Source organism: Neolamprologus multifasciatus, chromosome 22 (genome assembly GCF_963576455.1).
Source record: "Neolamprologus multifasciatus chromosome 22, fNeoMul1.2, whole genome shotgun sequence".
Lineage (NCBI taxonomy): Eukaryota > Metazoa > Chordata > Actinopteri > Cichliformes > Cichlidae > Neolamprologus > Neolamprologus multifasciatus.
Genome location: NC_140459.1, coordinates 13,471,646 through 13,498,438, shown reverse-complemented (window position 1 = coordinate 13,498,438; position 26,793 = coordinate 13,471,646). Strand labels below are relative to the sequence as shown.

General features: G+C 41.3%; 3 protein-coding genes across 3 annotated transcripts; 2 read left to right on the top strand and 1 right to left on the bottom strand.

The window, feature by feature from the left end:
- Positions 1 to 665: 665 nt before the first annotated feature.
- Positions 666 to 7,371, bottom strand: crabp2b (cellular retinoic acid binding protein 2, b). Its single transcript, XM_085149339.1, has 4 exons — positions 7,065 to 7,371; positions 4,286 to 4,464; positions 3,857 to 3,973; positions 666 to 2,134 (listed from the first exon to the last, which is right to left on the bottom strand). The coding sequence occupies exons 1-4, from the start codon at positions 7,144 to 7,146 to the stop codon at positions 2,084 to 2,086; spliced, it is 429 nt and encodes a 142-aa protein (XP_085005465.1). The 5' UTR covers positions 7,147 to 7,371; the 3' UTR covers positions 666 to 2,083.
- A 4,249-nt stretch (positions 7,372 to 11,620) lies between these two features.
- mrps21 (mitochondrial ribosomal protein S21) lies at positions 11,621 to 14,349 on the top strand. Its single transcript, XM_085147580.1, has 2 exons — positions 11,621 to 11,776; positions 13,948 to 14,349. The coding sequence occupies exons 1-2, from the start codon at positions 11,694 to 11,696 to the stop codon at positions 14,126 to 14,128; spliced, it is 264 nt and encodes an 87-aa protein (XP_085003706.1). The 5' UTR covers positions 11,621 to 11,693; the 3' UTR covers positions 14,129 to 14,349.
- An 8,190-nt stretch (positions 14,350 to 22,539) lies between these two features.
- On the top strand, positions 22,540 to 26,683 carry ciarta (circadian associated repressor of transcription a). Its single transcript, XM_085147575.1, has 6 exons — positions 22,540 to 22,808; positions 24,506 to 24,853; positions 24,969 to 25,044; positions 25,137 to 25,215; positions 25,465 to 25,618; positions 25,864 to 26,683. The coding sequence occupies exons 2-6, from the start codon at positions 24,506 to 24,508 to the stop codon at positions 26,230 to 26,232; spliced, it is 1,026 nt and encodes a 341-aa protein (XP_085003701.1). The 5' UTR covers positions 22,540 to 22,808; the 3' UTR covers positions 26,233 to 26,683.
- Positions 26,684 to 26,793: the final 110 nt, after the last annotated feature.

Genomic DNA, 26,793 nt, shown 5'->3' with positions numbered 1-26,793 from the left:
ACCACGTCACGTTCAAAGTCACTTAAATTAGCTTTGTTCATCCATTCTGATGCTCAGTTTGAACTTCAGCAGGTCATCCTAACCATATCTGCATCCCTACTACATGCCTATGCACTGAATTGCTGTCGTTTGATTGGCTGACATTTGTGTTAACAAACAGTGAGTATACACACTATATTGTCAAAAGTATTCAAATCCATATGAACTCGAGTGACATCCCATTCTTAATTCATATGCTTCAGTGGTTTCGGTGCACCGTTTGCAGCTTCAGTCAACCATCCAAATCTGATAAGCAGATGTTGAGGCACATAGTGCGCAGATGTCACCAACTTTCTCCAGACTCAATCGCTACAGTCCTCCAAACTTCATGTGGTCTTTGGATCAGCTCAAGAAGAGAGAGCTTCATGGAATGGGTTTCCAAGGAGCTGCATCCAAGTCTTACATCATCAAGTGCAATGCAGTGGTGTAAAGCACACCTACACTGGACTCTAGAGCAGTGGAGACGTGTTCTCTGGAGCGACGAATTACGCTTTCCCTTCAGTCAATCTGTTGGACAAGTCTGGGTTTAGTGATTGCCAGGAGAACAGTACTTGTCTGACTGCTTTGTGCCCAGTGTAAAGTTTGGTAGAGGGGCGATTATAGTGCAGGGATGTTATTTTTTAGAAGTGGGGCTCGCCCCCTTAACTCCAGTGAAAGGAATTGGCCTGTACTGAGTGCTGACTCAGTCAACTCAAGAGAACACCTTTGGGATGAATTAGAGCCAAACCTTCTCATGAATGATCAGGATTGATCGAAAAGTCAAAAAAATCTTATGCACACTCAGTCATTTTGTTTTCAAAGCAGACTTGAAATATGACAGAAACCCCTCAGTTCAGAAAAGAGACAAGGGTAGTCCTAGTAGAGATAAAATATAAGGTGCATGGCTGTACTTGAGTAAAAGGTTCGATACTTTCTCCTCCAAATACACACACGTTTCCACTGAGGTTATTAATGACAGTCATCCTAAAGGAGGCCAAGTCCACCTGCTGCTTGCTCAGCAATGTGTATATAAACTGGGAAGCACTTCAGAGGGGTTCTTGTCTGCACACTGTTTGCAAACCTGGAAAAACCATCACTGCCTGTGAACCATAGCTGTTCTCTTCTCAGGAAGCGCCTGAGACCCCGGAGGTCCATTTTTCACAGCAAGGTGAGGCTCAGACTAAACCACGCTGCTGAGTTTTAGGTGAGCAAAGGGTAGACTTTTGTTGTTAACTACTGGCTCTCGTTTTGTTCGCACCCCAATATGGTGACAAATTATATTTTAGAGAGGAAATAGCTGGAAGTGTCCCAGCACAACATAACAGGAAGTCGGTCAACACTTTGTAACTGGGCACAGAACCAGAGAGAAGAAAGCCAGGGAGTTTTTAATGAGCATGCTCTACATGTAGGCACAGCTGGAAAGCGGAGCATAGAGTGTATGAACTGTCCTGATGCTAACTAATGTTCTCATGGCCACCCTCTCCCTTTCCCCTCACTCATTTCATTTTCCTCTCCACTCCCTCTTTCCCCCTCATCTTTGCCAAGTGTCTCTCAAAGCAGAGTTTATGAAATATGAATTGTCTTTGGGAGTTTTCAAACTAATCAAATGCATATTGTAGTGATGAAAGAGAGCACACAGAGGACAAGGGTTTGCAAATGGAAACAGCTTTTGGGGGAAAGGGTGTACAAATGGCAGACAGTAATGTAAAGTGATATGCAGACGGGAATAGGAGGTGCCGGGAGGGGACAACATAAAGAATGAGAGCTTGAAAAGAAATCAGATTTATATAAAACTGTTTATTAACATCTTTAAAAAAGATTTAGACACAGCTATAAAGCTTTATTTGTTTTTTTAAAAAAAAGGAATGTAGTATGATACATAATGAATAAGTTTACTGTTATAAAAACAATACCAGCTGAAGCATTTTTGAGCACTGTTTGACCTGACCAACACGACTCTCTGAGAGGAAGAAGAAGAAGAAAAACAAGGCGAGTAAATGTAAACCATGCGTGAGGCACAAAACAGAAGTATTGTATGACAGTCCTGGGGGAAAAAAAACAAACTTCATTCTCTCTCATAAACTCTGGTGCAGACAACATCTCCGGCAGTCATTGTCTGAAAGAAAACAGCAACAGACACAGATAAGACACAGTTCATGTTTTTCTTTTTTAAAGCTGTTTAACAACGATTTAGTCAGCAAGAAAAAGATTGAGAACAGGTGTCCTGCAGCAGGATGTCTTTAAAGTCAGCTTATTTTGTCAAAATTTCTTTTACCCAACGGAAAAAACAGAGATTTTTAAAGGTAGTTACAGGACTGAAGAAAAAACTGTTAGATTCATGGTGCTTAGAAGATGAATCCCACTAATATGGGTGACTTTCCTCGAGAATTTTGATTGTTGTCGTTTTAAGTAAAATATAATGTTTTTTCTCATGTAGCAATACATGTCTGCTTTATCTGCAAAATCTGAAACCATCAATACTTCCAGTTCTGTACACTGGTCATTCTTAAAAAGTGTGGATAAACCTTTGAAAAGCCGATAAGAAAGTGAAATCTTTGTTAGGACAGCAGCTGACAGTCTCTTGATTACATCTCTGAAGAGGCTGAACTTTCCCAGTATATTCAACCAACATCATAATGCATAAACATTTTTAAAACATAAAACTGAACACACAAAGGCAAGCTTCAATTGAATTCAATTTATACAGCACCAAATCACAAAACTCCAACGATCAGGTATGGCGATAGCAGGAAGGAAAAACTCCTTTTTAACAGAAAGAAACCTCCAGCAGAACCAGTCTTAGGGGGTGGTTAGGGTTGGGGGTGAAACAAACATCAGGGGACATCAGATTTCTTTATGTCTTTTTACAAATTATGATATAATCCTTTTGACATAGCCCTTGTGTACTCCACACTGGGGCAAATTCCCTACTTTAAATGTATTTCACCTGTAGTTTTCACCTCCATTCAAGCACAGCCTGCTCTAACCGTAACTGGTCAACACCACTCTGAAATGGAAAACATTTCAGCAGACGTACACTAGAGTCTACAGAATTGTGGAATAATTTCAGAATAATATAATAATAAACTTTGAATATTTCATCATTGTAGTTTGTATTATTAACATGGCCTGTGGTCGGGGAGCATCACATTAGAAACAGACATGATTCTGTTATAAAAATCACTGCATGGGCTCAGGAACACTTTCAGAAATAACTGTCTGTGAGCACAGTTCACTGTACCATCCACAAATGCCAATTAAAGCCCTCTAATGCACAAACACAGGCATCTTTTCATTTAAACTGGACTCGGGCAAAGCGGAAGACCTTTCCTTAGTAAGTCGAGCCGAAATTTGAAATTCTTTTTTGGAAAACATGGACACAACATCCTTCAGACTTAAGAGCAAAGGGACTTTTCTGGCTTGTTATCAGCGCCCAGTTCAAAATTCTGCATCGCAGTTGATATGGAGGCAAATCAGCGGGCTGTGAAATTGGCAGCTTGCATATCTGGAAAGGCATCATCAGTGCTGAAAGGCTCATTGAGGTTTTACAGCAACATATGCTCCCATCCAGCATTTCCAGGGAAGGCCTTGCATGTTTCAGCAAGACAATGTTTTTGTTATGAAATTCAAAATGAGCCAATATTTATCTCCTTTTAGACATTTGACACGTGTTCTTTGTCCTCTTGTGAGTAAAACATGGGTTTTATGAATGTATTACTTCCTGGAAGCTGAAAATGAATTCAAATCTTACTTGGGGGTCATAAAATATCTACACTGAGACTCTAATTGATAGCACTGTTTCATTTTGTACTTATTTTTTAACTCCAATTGCACGTACCAGTATGAGCTCTCCATCATTGGTCAGCTCTCGGGTCCACGCCGTCTTCGGCCCATCGCCTTTCTGTAAAGTCTGTTCGCAGCTGATCTTTCTGTCTGTTTCCCACTTGGGAAAACTCTGCAGGGATTCACATGAGAAAACGTATCAATGCCTGAATGAAGTTATAGCAAAGTTCAGGTTTGGTCATAACCGGAGCTCAGTGTGCTGGCTGGTGCACGTCAAAATGTTTTCACGGCTTGTCCTTCATCACCCACTCGGTATGAAGATGAAAAACAGATCTCTTCGAGTTGCACTGAAATTATTTCCATATGTTTCTTTTGCACAGAGCTGGGGCTAGTTATGCTGTCCTTGGCCAAATCCCGGTATGCATGTACTAACATTACACAGTTTTTGTGTTTTTTGGTTAATTTGAAGTAAAGAGACACGTACCGTGCAGGGACGTCCATCCACCGTGGTCTCGCTGAACGACTGACCCACGGTGAAGGAGACATTGGTGGTGCGGACGCTGGTGGATGTCTTGATGGACAGAGTCTCTTCCTGCTGGGTGATTTCCACTGCCGGGCTGGAGGCCGCTGCCACTGCAATCTTCCTCAAGAACACGTTGACACCTGAGCACAGACACACAGACCAAATGTGAAACCAGAGCTGTGCAGTGCTGGTCTTTACAGTGGGGAATGAGTATAATCATAGCTGTGGGTGCCAGTGGTTTTCAGCTTAAACAGGCAAACTTTATCTGAAGGGCATGCATGTTTTACTCTGATTTCCCCACATTCTGCTAATTTCACAACGTCTTTATAGGACACAAGTTTTATTGCATACCCTTCACCAAAATTAAATATTGTCTGTCTTTCCAGTCTGATTCCTCCACAACAAAGGTTATGCACGAAATCATTTCTGGAAGCCTAAACATTTTCAAAACAGTCCGCGTTGTTGCATTGCCACACAGTAACCCAAGTCTGAAAAAATAAAGCAGTGAAATGTTCATTGTGATTCATTTCTTTCAAGTCTATACATGCAGGCTATAGTGAATGACGTAAAAAACCAAGAGCATTAATCTCACAGACATATGGTAAGCTTCAGAAAATGGTTCCTGCTAATGAAGAGCACATGGGATTTCCTCTTAACAAGGCACAACATACAGACCCACTGGTATGAAAACACTTATTTCTGTTGTTAAAGGCACAGTTCACTGCAAAAATAAAAGTAATTCATTAGCCTGTCAAATGAAAAACAACCTGAAGTTTGTTCATCCTCACAGCCTGAGCCACTTTTCAAAGAAATCGGTTTGTAATCCTCAGCTTTTTTTGAGATTTGAGATAAGAGTCTGGTTTTCTAGAAAAATATTTCTAATAGTGATCACTGAAGATAAGAATCAGATAAGGTATGACGCATTGTGTGCATAGACAACTGGAAAAACTGTAGAAAATGAATCCATCTTAATGTGTCTTGCAGTTTTGCGTCTCTCTTTTTGTTGTCATTTTTGAGTCTCTGCAGTCATTTTTGGGGTAGGTGTGGAGGTTTCTTTTTGCAGTTCTTTGATGTACTTCTCAAAGAGCGATGGTAAATGGGCTGGTCCTTATACAGTTCTTTTTTTACCTGACCATTCAAAGCACTTTATATTTATTATAGAGCTTTTTATTCAACCATTCACTTTTTTCCGTCTCTGATGAACCCATTGGAGAGCAACTTGGGGTTTGGTATTTTGCTCCAGGATACTTTGGAGACTGAAGCACAGATCAGACCACTAACCTTTCAGTCAGTAGATAACGCGCTCCACCTCCTGAGCTACAGCCACCCAAATATTAACAAAGTCATTCAAGTGAATATTGTCTCTCAATCTGAAATAGAAATATTTATACAGGCTTCTTATTTCATTGTGGTAATGTGTTATTCCTTCGCCTGAACACATCTGCTAAAGTTGGAAGGTTTCTCACCAGGTCCCATATGACACCACTTCTGATTTCTTTACACTGGGTTCAGTTTAAGATTTTGGTGATCACTGTGATCAGACATATCTCTATATTAGGGAGCTTTTTCAACCAGAAAATATTCCTGATGGTACCTGGTCCAGGATGAAGAGCAAAGAAAATTGTGCTTTGGGGTTTTGGTTTTTTTTTTGTTTTTTTGGGGGGGTGGGGGGTGTCCTTTAGTCCTTAAACTGAATCTGCAGACACTGTTGATACCCTCAAGAAGACCCACCTGTGCAACCTCATTTTTATTTACTTGCATCAGTTTAAACTCCTCTAGTAGTCCCATCTATTCTTTTGTATCATTTTCCATGTTTCTATAAAGCACTTTGTGACTTTTGTTCTGTAGAAATACAGCAAGAAAAGAAAAGGTTGAATGAATAGCGCTATGGAAGTGTTGTGAGTAGAGATGTAAATTATTGTGGATGTAACCTTTTGCTGTGTGAGTTGGACTGGCTTCAGTGATTAAAAAAAACACCGCAAAAAATCTGATTCAGACCAGATTTGCTCATGCATAACACAAGCAGCAGGCGCTCAGTCTCTCTCTCTCTCTCTCTCTCTCTCACACACACACACACACACACACAGAGCCCTAGATTAACCCAGAGAGGCCCCAGGCATTGTAGGAAAGTCAGTCTCAGACCTGGCAGCCTGCTGGGGCCCATGTCGAGGCTTAGTTCCGTTTACAGTGGCTCTAATTACAACCGCATGAGCAGGAGCTTGCCACAGATGAGCCTAGTCTCATCGTCCTCCATAGGATATTTGTCTTCACGTTTTTAAGGGATGCCACCGGATGGCACTGGCCTGACCTCTCACTCCTGTTTTCAGTAGAAAGCCTGTGTGGCTTAACAGAACCAATATTCCCAGGACCACATTAGCCACTATGCAGGAGCAAGCCAGTTTAGCCACATGCAGAGCCACTTCAGACCGCTTCGGCTCTCCAGCTGATTTCTGAGCCCAACGGATAATGCCAAAATGACTGACAGGACTTTTTTTTTATTTTTAATCGAGATGCATCCCACCTCCTTCCTTTTTGTTTTACAGTTCATGATTAAAATCAGTGCAAAACATGCATGTTTAACGTTCCGCGTGTAAATATTTTTTTATACTTAAAAATTAGATGTTCCTCTTTTGTAATACATAAATACAGTTATTCTGCATTTTTTTAAGAAAGCAAATTAAATGAGCTAATTGATGCGAAGGTCCAAATATAATTTAAAAAAAAAAATCCATTCACTCACCAAGCGCTCTCAAAAGTTCCTCGAAGTTTTCCGAAGACTTCATTTTCCATTTTCCAGAGAAATCGGTGACTTTATTCTCCATTTCTGTGCAAGCACTTGCAGAAATTAATATTAGTGGATTATCAGGGGATTATAAGCCTATTCTGGTCGCAGTCACTGTTTCTCTATATGTCTGTCCTCCCGCGTTCACCGGTTGGTAAAGTCGTCTCCTCTGCCTGCATCTGAGCCTCCATTCATTGGCTGACTGCTCGCCTGGATCTGATGCCGGTCCAGCCAATGCAGAAGCCAGTGGCAGGGAGGGACTTTCCCCCCTCGCTCCCCGATTCCAAGTCTACCCTCCACCTCTGTCAGCATGGTGAAAGATTTGGATAAGAGCTGGAGAATTCACTTCCAGTAAGTCCTTTGATGTTGATGGGCTGCCAGCTCGGATATTAAATAGAAGCGTTAATTGTTTTTAAGATGGCACCATGTTACTCCCAGATATTTGACAAGAGCTCCTGATAATAAAAAAACATGGAATGAGGATCGAAGTGACTGAAACTTATTAAGTTTAGCACTATTTAAGAAGCAAGGGTGTTTGGTTTTAAAGGGCTGGAATGTGAAATCAGATATCAGGTTAATGTGTTTAGCTCCAAAGCTGGGTTGGAAAGGCTGGTAATGAAAAAGGAAAAGATAAAACAGCCAGCTGGAGGCATCCATCCAGGAACATGCCATCGGCATTGCCACCCTGCAATTAAAACTTTAGAGCATGAGTGTCAAACTCATTTTAATCCAGCGTCCACATAGAGCCCAGTTTAAACTCAAGTGCATCTGACCAGCAAAAACAAGGCTTAATAGCCCATTAAAAATGTGTCTCCCTTTCTTTCAGCACAAGAGCAGCGCAGGACTACATAAACAGAGAGGGTGGCCTGGTGTGCGTGTGATCAACGCAGACAAAATCTAAAGCAATAACTATCAAAGCAAAGCAAAAGAATGAACAGAATCAACCAACAAGTGAGGAAAGGAGATGCTGAAACATGCCCGGGACTGTTTTTGTGGCCAATAAGACTCATGTTTCACTGATAACTGGTTTATTTATGTGAATGAAAAAGCTTATATTTAATATACCTGATAAAACTTATATTATCATCTCACTCGGTCTTAATCTGAACTGGACAGGGGCTGGTTACTATCTGCTCAGTGAATCACAGTTCAAATGCTCCTTTCCTTTGGATGCAAACCACAATTATAGTTGCTTTATACAAGAACACAATAAAAAAAAGGTCATTCACATTTAGAGACATTTGGTTTGTTGTGCATTAAATATATTGAGAGGAGGTCAGAAGAAGTTGTCCTGTGTCTTTGTGGATCTAAAGGAATCGTATGATAGGGTGCCAAGAGGGGAACTGTGGTGCTGATGAGGAAGTGAGGAGTGGCAGAGAAATATGTGAGGGTGGTGCAGGACATGTGTGAGGACAGTGAGACAGTGAGGAGGTGTGCAGCGTGAGTGACAGTTGGTTTCAAGGTGGGGGTGGGATTACATCAGGGATCGGCTCTGAGCCACTTTTGTTTGTGGTGGTGATGGACAGGCAGACAGACGAGGCCAGGAAGGAGTCTCCACAAACTATAATGTTCACAGACAACATTGTGATCTGTTGTGAGAGTGGACAGACGTAACAGTAACGATGCAAAGAGGAGAGAGAGTGAAGGTGGATGAGTTTAAATGTCTGGGTTCAACAATCCAAACCAAACACAGTGTACAAGTGCGATGAAGAAGAGAGTGCATGGGAAAACAGACAAAATAATAATTTAAAAACAGGTTAAATTAATGTGATCGCAGGTTGGGCAATGCAATGACAGTAATCAGCAGAAATCAGCAGAAACTGATAAATAAATAAACAATTTGAATATTCACAGAAGTATCATCAGTTGGATGTGTGTGATCATAACACTCGAATGTGGATGAAACTTACTGGCAGAGTTTGTAGATGCAAACGTCCATTTTATGTTTCTCTCTCTCTCTCTCTCTCTCTCACACACACACACACACACACACACAGAGAGAGAGAGAGAGTGTGACTCAGTGCCAAGAAGGTTTCAGCAGCGCTGGATGAGACGGGATGCCTCTGGAAACACGATGCACTGCATTCACCCAACAAAAGGAGTCATGATGTTATCTGTGCGGGCTGTCTAAGCATTCCTCCCCATGGCACCATGCAGATACAGTAGCCTATAGAGTTACAGAAACATGGGAGTTGACCTCATCTGCAATGTTATGTAGAGAAAAGGCAGATTAATTAGATCCACCTTACACACAGCAGCATTCACCGCTAGCTGACCTCAGACAGAGGACAACAGCAGAGCACAGGGGATGAGGAGAACGAGAGGAGAATAGCCCTGATGAAAGAATAACACCGGACACTGCTCTCACTGCTGCTATGACAACAGATGTAACTCCATGAAGCTGTGATTCCCCTGAAAGCTATCTCACTTTATACAGCCTCTAATGGCAGCAGTTTGGTTCCCTGCTCTAGAGAGACATGATTGTTTGTTTGTTTGATTTTCTCTCTCTGATTAATTCAGATTATTTTATTTGTATGTGTGTGTGTGTGTGTGTGGCTGTGTAGTTCCTGGGTGGAGGCTGTGAAGGATGGATGCTGGATGCTGATTAGTTATAGAACCCATGCACACAGTCATGTGTGCATGGGTTCTATAACTAATCAGCATCCATCAATGCATATATACTCTGTCATAATAATAATAATAATAATAATAATAATAATAATAATAATAATAATAATAATAATAATAATAATATTTTATTTATATAGCACCTTTCTAGACAGAGTCACAAAGTGCAGCACATAAGATAACAAGTCATAAAAAGGTAAAAACAGACAATATAAAACAGGCAAAAATTAACCAAAAGCAGTTGAACTGAGTTTTGAATTGTTTTTTAAAAACAACTATTGAGTCCACAGTTCTTAAGGTTTGGGGGGAAGAGTTCCACAGGCTATTGGCCACAGTGGCAAAAGCTTAGTTCTCATCTTAGTCTGTTTTATAGCAAGTAAGCCCTGATCAGATGACCTCAGGGACCTGCTAGGGACATAGGGCTGTAGCAGATCAGAGATGTAGGCTGGTGCCAGTCCATGCAAAGCTCTATAAGTCAAGACCAGGATCTTAAAATGGACTCTGAATTCAACAGGAAGCCAGTGTAGCTGAGATAGCAATGGTGTCACATATTAATACGTAGAGGATTTTGTCAAAAGCCTAGCTGCAGCGTTTTGCACAACCTGCAGACGATCCAGAGAACCTTTGCTTAGACACATAAACAGTGAGTTACAATAGTCCAAGCGTGAGGAAATAAATGGATGTATAACAATCTCCAGTTCAGAGCGAGATAAAATAGGGCTTAACGAACCAGAGAATTCACAAAAGTGACACCTAAATTCCTGATAGAGGATTTAACATAGACCGAGAGAGGACCAAGGGCTTTCACTGTCTGGGATAATAATCTGTCTGGAGCGCACATGAGGACTTCAGTTTTCCCCTTGTTGAGTTGGAGAAACTTTGCAGCCATCCAACGTTTGATAGAATCTAAGCAGTCATTCAGAAGCTGAAGCTTAGATAAATCCTGGGGCTTAAAAGAAATATCATCAGCATAACAGTGATAAGAAATCTCCTCAAAAGAGCCCATTATATGCTGGAAGGGGAGAAGATATATTACAAACAATAAAGGCCCCAAAACCGAACCTTGAGGGACACCATAAGGGAGGTAGAGGATGACCTAAAATTGGAGACCACCACAGAAAAGGATCGGTGATGTATGAGGAGAACCACTCAAAGGCAGTTCCAGATACACCCAGTGTTTTAGCCTTTCAAGGAGCATGTAGTGGTCAACAGTCTCAAAAGCTGACGTGAGGTCCAACATAAGTAGAACAGAGCATTTTCCTGCATCATTACTCGTCAAAATAACAAAATAACAAATATTAACAACAGCATGGAGTCAGAAAGTTCATTGGATAAAAGATTAAATACCGTAAATAAAACTAAAAGGGTGTTGTTTTTACCTGTAGGAGGCAGAGCTGGAGACGTTGAAGATTTTATTGAGACAGGCCAGGATACACAAGAATAAGTGCATCAGAAGGACAGCTCAGGTCAAGTGACTTTGAGACAAAGTTAGAGAGGTAAGGCTGAGATGGTTTGGACGTGCACAGGAGGGATAGCAGATATGTTTGCAAAGGTTGCTGAAGATGGAGCTGCCAGGCAGGGGGGAAAGAGGAAGCCCACAAAGGAGATTCGGGGATAAAGTGAAGGAGGATGTGAAGATAGACGACCATAAATACATTTTCACTTCAAGTTTTCACCTTTAAGAAATATTTCAAAATGACAAAAGGGTTTATGAAGCATACGTGTCTTTTAAAGTAAAGTAGAGTCTCGAACATAACTGAAAATTTAATTTTAGTATAAAATATCTGGGAGGGGGAAAAAAGGCAGAAAAGCCTTTACGGTGGGACAGATGCCATTTACTAAAACGGTTGAGTCAAACGCCCCCTAGTGTTTGTGTTTATGCGGCGCTTCTTGTGTCCGGAACCTTTTGTCGTTAGGCGTTTACAGCCGAACGAGAGTTGAGCAAGCACCGGTCTCATCATGGCGAGACACCTTCGCTTCATTTCCCGGACGGTGATGGTCCAAAACGGGGATGTGGATGCCGCGTACAAGACTTTAAACAGGTCACTGCGAGGTTTTTGAATTTAACTTTGTTTGTCAGATGTGTTTGTCATCCGACCAGAGACGCGCTAACGGCCCAGGCTAGCTTGTTGCTCAATGTCACAGAGCTGCGCCTGCGCAGTGGGGACAACACAGTTTACAGAATACGCTTTTTCTGAGGCTTTTTTAATTTTTAATTTTTAAGATATACATGTAATCAAGAAGCGGAATTCACTACACGTTTAAATTGAAATTGATTAAAGTCTGCGTATTTTAAGCATACTACTACTACTAATAATAATAATGGATTGCATTTATATAGCGCTTTTCGAAACCCTCAAAGCGCTGTACAATTCCACTATTCATTCACACTCACATTCACACACTGGTGGAGGCAGCTACAGTTGTAGCCACAACTGCCCTGGGGCAGACTGACAGAAGCGAGGCTGCCATATCGCGCCATCGGCCCCTCTGGCCATCACCAGTAGGCGGTAGGTAAAGTGTCTTGCCCAAGGACACAACGACCGAGACTGTCCGAGCCGGGGCTCAAACCAGCAACCTTCCGGTTACAAGACGAACTGCCAACTCTTTGAGCCACGATCGCCCCATACTAGCATCATTCGCGGTTTTTAAAGAGCATAACTCAAATTCGACTTAAAATTGCAGTAAAAGTAGTAAAAGCAGGGAGAATTCTAGTTTTTTTCTCGGTGGGGAGTGGGGAATTGGACGGGACCATGAATTAACTGTGTGACTCCTGAGAAAATCATAAAGAATAAATACAGTGTTAAGGACTGATTTTAAAAGACATTAGCCATGATCTTCCAGCCTTTGTGCAGAGTCCTTTGCCCCGATACAGATGGTGTTACAGTGCACAAGAGTCTGTATAGTGAACTGCTAAAAGACTGTACTGCATGGTAGTAGAAGAAGGTTTTAGATCTGAAAGTAACTTAAAAGTAGCAGTACTTATCTGTAAAATGCGCTTTTCCAAATTAAAACACTACATGTAAAGTTCTAGCAGTAAAAGTACAAAAATAATTATAACTTTAAGTAAACCCAAATTAGTCACTATGCACCTTGATCAATTCTGTATAATGTTTTTTTTTTTTTAAACTAATGATTTCTTTTTTTTCATTTTAATGTTGAGACAGGTGGTACCTAATATACAGGTAGATAGATATTTATCTTCAGTTTTATGTTAATAATCTAAAATTTGACAAGTGGGCAACTGAAAAGTAACTTTTATCTTTTATGGAAAATGGCAAAGAAAACACAAAAAAATGTCTTTTTTTCTCCAATAAAGTGAGTCACAAAGCACAATTAGCCAGAAAATTGGCTTATCTCAACATGGTGTGCAGTGTCCTCTTTAAAAAGTGGAGAGGTTGCAGGCCTATAAACCTATCTACAGCAAATGGACAATATCTGAATATCTGTCATGTCCTTCAAAAATTGAAAAAATCCAGCAAAGACCTGACACAGAACTTGAGAGATCCTTCTGCCCTTTTAGCTGAGAAATGGCCAGTAAATCACTGCAACTATTCTCCATTTTACTAGCAAAATATATAAAGAAATGAGGGGTGGCCCAAGACTTTTGCACATTATTTTTGCATAGATTTTATGGCTCAAGATGATTAATTTTTAAATGTTTATTTGGATCCAAAAGCAGAGCACGCACAATTTTTTGAAGGACTAACATTTCAAGATCTATTTATTTTTGGTCCTCTCTGTTATTTGGACTATTTTAAATACATATTTAAAGGGTATATGTTGTCCTGTGGTCAGGAACAAGTTACAGTTTATCTTGGCATTACGTCCCAGTTACAGTTTATCCTATGGCTGGGAGCCAGTTACGGTTTGTGCTGTGGTTAGGTGCAGTTCTAGTTACAGTTTACCCATTAATCAGTGCTTCAGTCTCATTAGAAGCTGACTGTGTTTGCATGCCCTCAGACTCTGAAAACGTAATGTTCCCTGCTGTACTTCTTACATTTTGACATTTTGTCTGGGGGAGTTACCGATTAGTCTAAAAAAAAACAACCCATAAATAAAAACGTAATGGTTTTAGCATATTAAGCACTTATAAGCAGAGGCTGACATCTAATAAGAACCGATGCACTTGGGACTACATTTCTGTCCCTTTTACTGCTCTTTCTGTTTACTAAGTCTAATCTATTCACATGTTTTTTTCTGTTTACTCCAGGATTCTGACTCAGGATGGCATTGTTGACACAGTGAAGCGCAAACGATACTACGAAAAGCCCTGCCGAGAACGACAGCGGAAGAACTTTGAGAACTGCAGGCGTATATACCACACGGAGATGGCCAGAAAAATTGCCTTTATCTCCAGGACAAACAGAGAAGATCCCTGGCTCGGCTGCTAGGGAGATGACTCCTGTTGGAAAAGGAATGATGGACTGGATAAAACTGGGGAAGCAAAGCTGAAAGAAGCAAACAAGACCAACATAATGCTGCTGCCTGAGCCTAAAGGACCAGGCAAACACAGACAAAAGTGGTGTTTATGTTGTCACATTGTAAACACAAAAGATGTGATGTAATTGTCTCCATTTTGAACATTTCTAATAAATTAGACACTTAGGACTTATCACAGTTGATCTTTTATTTGGATAACAAACTGGTGTATTCTGTAAACTCTGCTTTGTGTGTATTGGGTGATGTTTTTGCCCATATATGGTACTGGAAGTAGTTTAACGCAACCTCATTTTCTGAAGGAAACAATGCTGCCGATGCTTTGGGTTTTTGTGTGTGTGTGTGTGAATGAGGTCTTGGCTCAGCAGCATCGTACTGTAAATTAATTCAAGGTCACTAATGCACAGTGTGGCGTTAATGTCCACCGACAATGTCGGCCACCTCCTGCAATGCTGCTTAAGCGAGGCGCGTCGGCCGCTCACGTCTGTCTCGGCTGTTTCCAGCAGGGGGCTTTGATGTGTGCACTTGCTCTCTCCTCACTCACACAGGGAAAGTTAAACATTTTCACCACGCTTACTTGTCTCAGAGGTTACCAGGTCATGTTTATATCCTGTCCTCTGTCTTCAGGCAGTGGGTGGCATTGTAAGGACTGAGAGGAGAGCTCTGACAGATGACCTGCGTATATTTCACACTGTAAAAGGTTGACTATCCTCACAACATAACTGTTTTTAAAGGATACGCTAATTTGTATGACTAGTGGATCTAACAGTAGTGAAAAGCATTTTGGTTCTAATCCTCGCAGAATTTACAAATTTCCCTCAAAAGCAGAAAAAAATGTAACTGTTATGGAGGGTTAACTGGAACTACTTTTTGTTCCCATGGAACTGTCCTGCAGATCATCCAAAGCTACAGTTTGTTACTGGTGATTTTGTTAAACAATGCTGCGAGTTTTAACTCCATGCTGGCAGAGTAATGTGTAAAACATGGCCAAATTAAAATAGTGAGTGTCTGCATAGCTACAAACATATATACTACTTGGGCCACCCTACAGGAGCTGTTCAGTCATGAAAACCATGCCATGAAGTTCCTGGCGTGCAGCTTTGGGCTGATGTTATTGTCAGGGGAGATTTGGAGTAAACTGGGGTATTTGGTCACAAGTACACTCCTTTGAAAACGACATTAGTGAATAACTGACATTATTTGTCCCAGGAATGATAAAAGGAAGAATCATATCTAACCTTGGTTCTTTTGATTGCACTGTAAGGTCAGAGTAGGCCTGCTGCTCCACACTGAATGGAGCCATCTGCAAAGGTGGTTATATTGATATGTTACCACCTTTATTAACCACCTCTGCTGCTTCAAAACTCCCACCAGTCGACAACTGCAGGACTAGGTCAAACATTGGATCGGGGGTTTTCTTTCACAGGATGTTTACAAGATCCGAAGGAATACCTGGACCTGCTCCAAGTTAAACCAGTAGGCCTCGCCACACCTCTCGGGAATCCCTGGGTTAGGCTAAGGGTTTGGGAGGTATCATGTTTGGTTATTACAAAGATTGCCAAACAAACACGCCTGTGTGTATTTGGGCACGTATAACTACGCACAGGCAGCAGTCACTACTTGGGGAACATTGGTAATAGATAACAAGGCTCAATCAAAATAAGAGAAAAGCTCTTCCAACAACATTTCAAGGTCACTAATGACCTTGAAATGTCATTAGTGACCTTGAAACCAAGTCACTTGGTTTCAAGGTCACTTGGTGTTCGCTCGCTCTGTGGTATAGTATCGCTTCCTGTTCCTGCTCAAACACAGTGGTGTTTCTGAGTAGCTTATTTGCTTAGCAGTTTAATTAACAACTTTTAAATACATTCTTTTTTCACAGTATAATCTTCACGTGCTTCATCCGAAGCACACTTTCTCTGTACTCACTACCTAATTTATAGCCAAAGTATTCACTCACTGTCTCTGTACTGTTTCGCTAGCTTAGCTCGTAGCCGACCCGTTAGCACCATGGCTACTTCACCTGTCCCTTCTGCACTTTCTTGCTCATTGTGTCAGATGTTTAGTTACTCCTCGGCCTCCTTTAGCAGTAATGATATCTGTAACAAATGTAGCATATTTGCAGCTCTGGAGGCCAGGATTACTGATCTGGAGACTCAGCTTTGCACCCTGCTCTCACCCTTAGCTAGCCAGGCCCCTGTAGCTGGTGCAGCCGAAGATAGCGTAGGCCCCGCTAGCTGTTCCCCGGCAGACCCCAAGCAGCTGGGGAAAGATGGCTGGGTAACGGTGAGGAGGAAGCGTAGTCCTAAACAGAAGCCCCAGGTACACCACCAACCCGTTCATGTGTCTAACCGTTTTTCCCCACTCGGTGACACACCCGCTGGGGGTCAAACTCTGGTAATTGGTGATTCTGTTCTCAGACATGTGAAGCTAGAGACACCGGCAACCATAGTCAATTGTCTTCCAGGGGCCAGAGCAGGCGACATTGAAGGAAATTTAAAACTGCTGGCTAAGGGTAAACGTAAATTCAATAAAATCATAATTCACGTCGGCAGTAATGACACCCGGTTACGCCAATCGGAGGTCACTAAAATCAATATTGAATCGGTGTGCAACTTTGCCAAAACAATGTCGGACTCTGTAGTTTTCTCTGGTCCCCTCCCCAATCAGACCAGGAGTGACATGTTTAGCCGCATGTTCTCCTTAAATTGCTGGCTGTCTGAGTGGTGTCCCAGAAATGATGTGGGCTTCATAGATAATTGGCAAACCTTCTGGAGGAAACCTGGTCTTGTTAGGAGAGACGGCATCCATCCCACTTTGGGTGGAGCAGCTCTCATTTCTAGAAATATGGACACATTTATTAAACCCCTCAAAACATGACTATCCAGAGTTGGGACCAGGAAGCAGAGTTGCAGTCTTACACGCCTCTCTGCAGCTTCTCTCCTCCTGCTACCCCCCAAAAACCCATCTCCATAGAGACTGTGTCTGCTTCCAAAAAGACAAAAAACAAACTAAAAACCAGCAACAAACAACTTAAACATTTACAAAGAAAGAACAATACAGTATCCACATCTGAACCAAAGAGTAAAACAGTGAAATGTGGATTATTAAATATTAGGTCTCTCTCCTCCAAGTCTCTGTTAGTACATGACTTAATAATTGATCAACAAATTGATTTACTCTGCCTTACAGAAACCTGGTTGCAGCAGGATGATTATGTTAGTTTAAATGAATCAACACCCCCGAGTCATTCTAACTACCAGAAATCTCGAAGCACAGGTCGAGGGGGCGGTGTGGCAGCAATTTTTCACACCAGTCTATTAATTAATGAAAGACCAAGACAGACTTTTAATTCATTTGAAAGCCTGATGCTTAGCCTCGTCCACCCCAGCTGTGAAACTCAGAAACCAGTCTTACTTGTTATCATCTATCGTCCACCTGGGCCTTACACAGAGTTTCTGTCTGATTTCTCAGACTTTATATCTAATTAAGTTCTGAGCTCAGATAAAATAATTATTGTGGGTGATTTTAACATCCATGTTGATGCTAAAAATGACAGCCTCAACTTGGCATTTAATCTGTTGTTAGACTCAATTGGTTTCTCTCAAAATGTAAAAGAACCCACCCACCACTTTAATCACACTCTAGATCTTGTTTTACCATATGGCATAGAAACTGAACATTTAACAGTGTTTCCTGAAAACCCTCTCCTGTCTGATCATTTCTTGATAACATTTACATTTACAATAATTGATTACGCAGCAGTGGAGAGTGGACTTTATCAAAGTAGATGTCTTTCTGAAAGCGCTGTAACTAAGTTTAAGAATATAATCCAGCCACTGTTATCATCGTCAATGCCCTGTACCAACACAGAGCAGAGCAGCTATCTGAACGCTACCCCAACAGAGGTCGATTATCTTGTTAATAATTTCACCTCCTCACTACGTACGACTCTGGATACTGTAGCTCCTGTGAAAACTAAGGTCTCTAATCAGAAGTACCTGACCCCGTGGTATAATTCTCAAACACGTACCCTAAAGCAGATGACTCGTAATCTGGAGAGGAAATGGCGTGTCACAAATTTAGAGGATCATCATTTAGCCTGGAGAAATAGTTTGTTGCTTTATAAGAAAGCCCTCCGCAAAGCCAGAACAGCTTACTACTCATCACTGATTGAAGAAAATAAGAACAACCCCAGGTTTCTCTTCAGCACTGTAGCCAGGCTGACAAAAAGTCAGAGCTCTTTTGAGCCAACCATCCCTTTAACGTTAACTAGTGATGACTTCATGAACTTCTTCACAAATAAAATTTTTATCATTAGAGAAAAAATTACCAATAATCATCCCACAGATGTAATATTATCTACAGCTACTCTTAGTTTCATTGATGTTAAGTTAGACTCTTTTTCTCCAATTGATCTTTCTGAGTTAACTTCAATAATTACTTCCTCCAAACCATCAACGTGTCTTTTAGACCCCATTCCTACAAAACTGCTCAAAGAAGTCCTGCCATTGATTAATTCTTCGATCTTATATATGATCAACCTATCTCTAATAATCGGCTATGTACCACAGGCCTTCAAGGTGGCTGCAGTTAAACCTTTACTCAAAAAGTCATCTCTAGACCCAGCAGTCTTAGCTAATTATAGGCCAATCTCCAACCTTCCTTTCATATCAAAAATCCTTGAAAGAGTAGTTGTCAAACAGCTAACAGATCATCTGCAGAGGAATGGTTTATTTGAAGAGTTTCAGTCAGGTTTCAGAGTTCATCACAGCACAGAAACAGCTTTAGTGAAGGTTACAAATGATCTTTTTATGGCCTCTGACAGTGGACTCATCTCTGTGCTTGTCCTTCTTGACCTTAGTGCAGCATTCGATACTGTTGACCATAATATCCTATTAGAGCGATTAGAACATGCTGTAGGTATTACAGGTATTGCACTGCAGTGGTTTGTATCATATCTATCTAATAGACTCCAATTTGTGCATGTAAATGGAGAGTCCTCTTCACACACTGAGGTTAATTATGGAGTTCCACAGGGTTCAGTGCTAGGACCAATTCTGTTTACATTATACATGCTTCCCCTAGGCAGCATCATTAGAAGACATAGCATACATTTTCACTGCTATGCAGATGACACCCAGCTCTATCTGTCCATGAAGCCAGATAACACACACCAATTAGTTAAACTGCAGGAATGTCTTAAAGACATAAAGACTTGGATGGCCACTAACTTTCTGCTTCTTAACTCAGATAAAACTGAGGTCATTGTACTCGGCGCTGAAAAGCTTAGAAATATGGTATCTAACCAGATTCTTACTCTGGATGGCATTACCTTGGCCTCCAGTAACACTGTGAGGAACCTTGGAGTCATTTTTGACCAGGATATGTCCTTCAACGCACATATTAAACAAATATGTAAGACTGCGTTCTTCCATTTGCGCAACATCTCTAAAATTAGAAATATCCTGTCTCAGAGTGACGCTGAAAAACTAGTTCATGCATTTATTACTTCCAGGCTGGACTACTGCAATTCATTATTATCAGGATGTCCAAAAAACTCACTGAAAAGCCTTCAGTTAATCCAAAATGCTGCAGCAAGAGTACTGACAGGGACTAGAAAGAGAGAGCATATTTCTCCTGTTTTGGCTTCCCTTCATTGGCTTCCTGTTAAATCCAGAATTGAATTCAAAATCCTGCTCCTCACATACAAGGTCTTAAATAATCAGGCCCCATCTTATCTTAATGACCTTGTAGTACCATATCACCCTATTAGAGCACTTCGCTCTCGCTCTGCAGGCCTACTTGTTGTTCCTAGAGTATTTAAAAGTAGAATGGGAGGGAGAGCCTTCAGTTTTCAGGCCCCTCTTCTGTGGAACCAGCTTCCAGTTTGGATTCGGGAGACAGACACTATCTCTACTTTTAAGATTAGGCTTAAAACTTTCCTTTTTGCTAAAGCATATAGTTAGGGCTGGACCAGGTGACCCTGAATCCTCCCTTAGTTATGCTGCAATAGATGTAGGCTGCCGGGGGATTCACATGATGCATTGAGTTTTTCCTTTCCAGTCACCTTTCTCACTCACTATGTGTTAACAGACCTCTCTGTATTGAATCGTATCTGTTATTAATCTCTGTCTCTCTTCCACAGCATGTCTTTTATCCTGTCTTCCTTCTCTCACCCCAACCGGTCGCAGCAGATGGCCGCCCCTCCCTGAGCCTGGTTCTGCCGGAGGTTTCTTCCTGTTAAAAGGGAGTTTTTCCTTCCCACTGTCGCCAAAGTGCTTGCTCATAGGGGGTCATATGATTGTTGGGCTTTTCTCTGTATCTATGAAGCGCCTTGAGGCGACATTTGTTGTGATTTGGCGCTATATAAATAAAATTGAATTGAATTGAATTGAACATTTGAGGTGGATCAGATGGGGTACAGGCAGTATTAAGTGATAGGTGATTGGTCCATAGTTCAGTTTTTATTTTAAGGTTTAATCTGTGGCTTTCTTTATGATGTAGACTGTGCATCCAGCAGACTTGGTAAAGTAATATCACCGAGACAGGCGCAAACACTTTTGTTGGCTTGCACCCCACATAAACACACTGCCAGCTTCCTTTCCACTCATAAGTATCGACTGCACAGAGGACATGTCAACACTTAGAATAATATATGTTGCCACCCATGGCTTCTAATTTGAACCAGCAGCCAACAGTGACACTTAAGAAGTCTAATTGTAGTGCAGCTCGTGTCAAATACTTTTATAGCCCAATGGGGGATAAGCTTTAAAGAAAACATGCCTGGCCAAAGCTATTAGAACATTCATGCATATGTTGAACATCTGCATCCTTGATTCAATTATAATTCTTCAGTTGTCTGCATAGACAGCTACTGGCAGTAGGCTCCACTGTTTGCACGGTTTCTTTATCAGTTGATGGCTGGTGCTGTTTGCATGGTTACAGTACCTGTGTCGCAATCAAAAAGTCTGGAACTAAGTGTACCTGTGCAAACTTTAGGAACATGAATCAAACCAGTGTGACAAGAGTGATACCGACAATGTGCCATAAAAAGAGCATTACTGATCTGCTGATTTGTATAAAGAACCTGCACGCACTGCCTGGGAACTCTGCGCTCTCATTGGTCCAGGTTAAATTACGTAATTTAGGCATTCTGTTCACAATGGGACTGCATCACTTTTGTTTGAACGGTATAATAAAAGATTTTGAACTCTATTTGACTCCCTCCACCACACCCAGAGTTGTGGCAGTGCTGAATCTGGCTTGTGCCATGCTTTCTATGTCACTCTCTTTTTTTCACTAAGCCACACCTCTAATGTTATTCACCTGTTCCCCGTGTTGTACCGAAATCATCATAAACATTTGTTTTTTGTCTGCAAAAGCTATTTTAATCAACTAAACCCACCTACACTTGCAGGTTAACAGCCCTTGTTTTTGCATGTGACACAAGTGATTCACTCCTCAAGCATATATCTTATTACATAATTATGTAAGCCTGCCTTCCAATGGGCTCTCTCTCTCTCCCTCTGTGGCTTTAATAGGCCTATGTTGCCACATCTTCTTATCTTGTCCAGCTTGTTGACATTAACTTAATAATAAATAAAATTATTGTTTCTAGAGTTTATTTTAATAAAGGTTATATTAGATTGCACTGTAATCTGAAGCCAACATTATGTTGTTGCTTCAATAGACCTTTATCGCATGCTTATTTAAATCTAAATCTCCCAATTAGTGGTTTGGTTTGTTGTTGTATGCATGGAAGATGTTCAGGTGTTATCTTGGCAGGTGACCCCAGAAAGCAAGTTATCAACGCAAGACTGACACAAAATCCCTTTAAATAATATTAATCTTCTTCGGAAAGACCCTGCTGTGAACTGTGCATGTCTCTCTCTATCTCTCTCTCTGATTAATGATGTTAATCAAGTGACGTGGGTGTCTTGGTCCATCACATGCAAGCCTATTGGAGAGCTTCAGTTAAGTAACATGACGGATTTGGAAGAATGTGGACAGAGTATGGAGGGGGGGAGGGAGGTGCAGCCCCCACTGAAAAAGGAGAAGACTCCAGAGTGTAGAGGTGTGTGTGTACGTGTATGTGCGTGTGCGCGCGGGGACCAGCAGCGTGGTCTGTTATTACGCGTTGGCTCTATAATGTGACTCAATCTGCATATCAACATTTTAGATGCCAGTTGCCTCGTGCTGTTCCTCTCGCTCTGCATCCACACCTACCACACGTGCGGCCGTTGAAGGATCGGAGGGATCCAAACGCTTATACCAACCAACCGACGTTGTGCATCCCGCCGATTGGCCAAGCCTCTCGGCCAATGAGGAAAAGAGCAGCTCTGGGCTCAGCCAATCGCGGCTCCGTACAGGCTCTAGCACGTGTAGCGGCCGTTGCGCTCGGTGGGTAGTTCGCGTGCGGGTCGGAGAGCTCCCAATGTAAGTGAAACGCCACGAGCGGAGGTAGCAGAAACGAGGAGGGACTGGCTAAGAGGAGTTACAGCTGTGCTCACAAGTAGAGCCGTTAGTTTTTGTGGAAGTCCCCTCTGTGAGCTTTGATTTATTTTTTTTTAAACTAGTTCAAATAGCGCTAGCTGTCCTTTTTTAAGAGTCCAACTCTCCTCCGTCCAAAAGGTAAGAAGCTCCGTCCTTTCCCTACACTTTAACGTTTTTTAAGGAAAGGTGGCTCCTCACTTATTATATAAAGCCTGCGTTTTATTTTTACCTCAGATAGACTAAACAGTAACTTTTTACAATTACACCTTTACATAGCAAATTTCCAGTTAGTTGGTTGACCACGGGTATTAATTACAGAATGAAAACGGCATTAATACTGCTTTTATGCTCTTTCTTAAAAACATTTTCAGGTAACAATCACCGAGTTTGTAAGATACGGTTTTCTAGACTATTCCCAGTTATCGCAAACATGTTATAACTGGTATATAAGATGATTGCGTTTTACCAGCTTATCAGCTGCAGACGTACACATATGTGTGTCCTTACATAAATCAGATTCCCATATGTCTTCAGTTTTAACCATTAAAATCAAATACGTAATATCCAGCCTTAAGAGGCAGTGATTAAAAAAATCTAGTGCAGATATAAACAAACTAAGCTCAAGGCAACTAACATTTGCAGCAACACGTGCTATAACAAACTTTATGTAACAGGCGAAATTTTAAGGGGGCTCGTGCGATTGAACTGCGCGTTTTTTAAAGTGAATAACTGCGATTGCGTCGGTCGAAGGGCCTTCGTGTTCTTCCAGGGTCATAATCTATCAGAGTTGATCGTTATTGGCTCTGTCCTCCTCTGGATTTTATTGCGGTTGCGGAGAATTTGCGAACACGTTCTTGGCAACAAGTGCACTTCTAATAGATATTGCATAAAAGTGATGAAATCATCGTGCTGCAGCATTGCAGTCACATGAGGGCTGATAAGTGTTTTATAGTAACATATGGATAGAATTTTAATTTAATGACTGTATTACTCAGTCAAATACGCAGCTATTATAACTAAGGCGCCTTGTATTTTTTTCATGTTAATGTTACAAGTGATCTTCTATTTTATGTGCATTTAAAACATTTTGGTGCCCACCAAACAAATCCAGGTCTTTGGCCAAAGTAAAAACATTAAGACTGTGATAAAATATTATTTGAATAGCAGTAAAATGCAAAGTTTTCTATTAAGTAACAATAAAAAGACTCTTTGCCTGACTCTTAACTGTATGCTGAAGGGCAGGTATGTTAAGGCTAACTAAGAGACATAAAATTCAGAGATGTATCCCCAGAAGCATCAAAACTGATCATTTGTTTAAGGTAATATAACCTCCTGTGTAAATGATCCTGGCATCATCACACTGTAAAAAATGAGTATGTAAATGTGTTATAAATGCTATGGTTTGGACCACAAAAGATTTCACAAAAGAGGTGAGTAGGTTACTGATAACGTATTGTACTGTTTGTACAGATTCTTATGATACAACTTCTTAGGAAGTTGAGCAGATTTCCCAGAAGAAAATTGCTTTACTCTCCAGTCATCTTTTTTCTTCTGTTTATCCCAGCTGTCTCAGGGCCCTAGGTGGGATACACCCCGGACGTGTTATCAGTCTATCTAACTGACTAACACAGATTTGCTCATATTCATTCCTATGGCCGAATCACCAGTTAACTAATATTCATGTTTTTGGAGTGTGGGAGGATGCCAGTGTACCCATAGGAAGAACATGCAAAAAGCCTGGATTCAAACCCTGGATCTTCTTGCTGTGCTACTGATTACTTTACTTTTATTCATAATCTTGATTTATAAGAATTTCCTCAATACTGTCTCCACAGATGAATTCATTAGGTATTTCCTCCAAATGGCCATCTTATGACTCGCTACCCTCCACTCCAAGCTTTCTGCTCAGTGAGACCGAGCAGACTGAAGATGAGGCTGAAGCCTTCTCAGAGGGAGAGGGGGACAGTGGGATTGGAAAGTTGCCTTCCGCCGATGAAGGAATCTCACTTTCTGGAAGCTACATTGGTTTACCTCCTCATACCAATCAGCTGCGTTTGAGATCTCAGTGTGACCGGTCTGAAAAGTGCTCTGACACAACTAAACCTCCAGGCTCTGCCCCTTCTCATGAAGACCACACATTATCGTCATCAGTGACACCAGGGGACATCGCTTTCGCTCAGAAGGTGAGCACTTTTCTTTTGGAATCTTTAGGTCTTAAGTTTTTAGCTGTATTAACTTTTAGTAAATATCAGATTTTAGTTATATTAACAGTCTTTATTATTGCCTTTAATATTACAGTGTGCAGATTTGCACAGGTTTATCCATCCTCTCCTCGAGCTGCTTCATGGTTTAAAGACTGGCCGATTTGACCGAGGTATGTGTCTGACCATTATCCTAAACGATCTTCATTATTTAGTGCATCCAATCTGGTAGTTTTATCCAGGTACCTGCTTGTGTTTTTGATAGGCTTAACCAGTTTCCAGCAGAGTGTTGCTATGGACAGGTTGCAGAGGATTCTTGGAATCCTACAGAAACCTGAAATGGGGTAAGTCCACCAAAAATGATACCTAATGCTCACCTGGTTGAGCAGCTGATCGAAATGTCAAAGGTTATAGTCCTTACTGCTCCTACCCTCTCTCCACATTGTCCTGTTTAATAAACACTTAAAATGCCTTTCACAATAACTTTATTAAAAAGAAAACCTAATATTAATAGCAGTGTTAACAGCATGAACAGTGTTATCATTGTCCCTATTACCCCACAGGGTAATTGTACAATTCTTTTGTTTCTGCAGTGAGAAATATCTTCAGAATCTGCTGCAAATAGAGATGCTGCTCAAAATGTGGTTCCCTCGGGAGGCGTTTACATCCACAAACACACCAAACAAGACCACCACACCCAGAGTCGCAACACACTGGAGCCAAAATCAGCTCCACATCCCAGTAAAGGTGAGCTTCCTCCTGGATGTCACCATATCTGTGACAGTGTTGTTTAATGTAATAGTATTATTTTAAGGAATGAAGGAGAAAAAAAGCAAATTAATGTACATTTAAAAATGATTAGAAAGCATCTTAGTATTTAGTAGAGTCTCCCCAAGGTCAACCTCATCTGCTTTATTGTCCTTTTTCTTCTTAATTCTATTCCAAGATGGCTTTGATTTGTTGTTATTTTTGGTTCTGCTCTCCCATTGCAGAAGAGAAAACTGAGCTGGCCAGACTCTACCGAGGCTGGCAAAGTCCCAGCCAAGCACGGAAAACACGGGAGCTGCCATGCTGCCTCTTCACTAGACACCATTTCCACGTGTTGGCGCGGATCCCGTACAGAACAGAAAACTCCAGAGGAAGAAGCAGACAAAGCAGCTGGGTACAGCTGTAGCTCTGAACACGAGTTTACACGCAGGACTGGCACTTTAAGCAGGCCGTCATATTTATGTAGCAGGAGAGCACATGACAATCGGAAGCACCCTGAGAGTTCTCCGCCCTCCTCCTCATGTGGCAGCCCAGCTACACAAGACAGCTCGGTGTCTTCAAGCAACATTATTACTACAAGTGACTCACCTTAGCTGGCCTTAGCTGACCTCGCTATCACATGGAGGTGCCTCAGCATGCCAGCGAGACTGAAAGCAGAGGGCGGACTCGATTACATAAGAATAAAGTTGGGCGTGGAGCCAGTCTGTGATGCTTATAAGGAACATTAAACCAGGAGGAGGAGGAGAACTGTACAGAGATGGTTATTAACCCCTAACTATCCAGTGTTGGGTTTTTAATGACACCAGAGTTATTTTAAAGTGTTTGTCTGAATGGATTTTTGTATACATTGACCTTTAAGTTAAAAAATGTTGAAAATACTTTTACATGTGTTAAAACAGTCTGTGCTGTGCTTTGTACGTTTTCATATCATCAAACGCAGCTCTAAGCAGTAGCAGTACAGGATTTCATGCCATTGATGAAAAAAGTGTTTGTAGCAGGAAAAAAACGAGTCAGTTGAATATAAAATACTTTATGAAGCGACAATTGGTTCCACGGCTGCTTACATTTTTTTTTGCATTTGCACTATTTTCCCAGAGAAAATAGGACAAATTAATTAGCGGCTTAGTTTATCGTGAAGCAACTCACAAATTGAT

Coding starts and splice junctions, on each gene's coding strand:
- ciarta (XM_085147575.1), top strand. CDS start 24,506: ATGAATTCATTAGGTATTTCCTCCAAATGGCCATCTTATGACTCGCTA. Junction 25,045..25,136: donor GACTGGCCGATTTGACCGAG/GTATGTGTCTGA, acceptor TGTTTTTGATAG/GCTTAACCAGTTTCCAGCAG. Junction 25,216..25,464: donor CTACAGAAACCTGAAATGGG/GTAAGTCCACCA, acceptor TTGTTTCTGCAG/TGAGAAATATCTTCAGAATC.
- mrps21 (XM_085147580.1), top strand. CDS start 11,694: ATGGCGAGACACCTTCGCTTCATTTCCCGGACGGTGATGGTCCAAAAC. Junction 11,777..13,947: donor GCGTACAAGACTTTAAACAG/GTCACTGCGAGG, acceptor TGTTTACTCCAG/GATTCTGACTCAGGATGGCA.
- crabp2b (XM_085149339.1), bottom strand. CDS start 7,146: ATGGAGAATAAAGTCACCGATTTCTCTGGAAAATGGAAAATGAAGTCT. Junction 4,465..7,064: donor GGAACTTTTGAGAGCGCTTG/GTGAGTGAATGG, acceptor GTCTGTGCTCAG/GTGTCAACGTGTTCTTGAGG. Junction 2,135..3,856: donor ATGATGGAGAGCTCATACTG/GTACGTGCAATT, acceptor GTTTTCTTTCAG/ACAATGACTGCCGGAGATGT.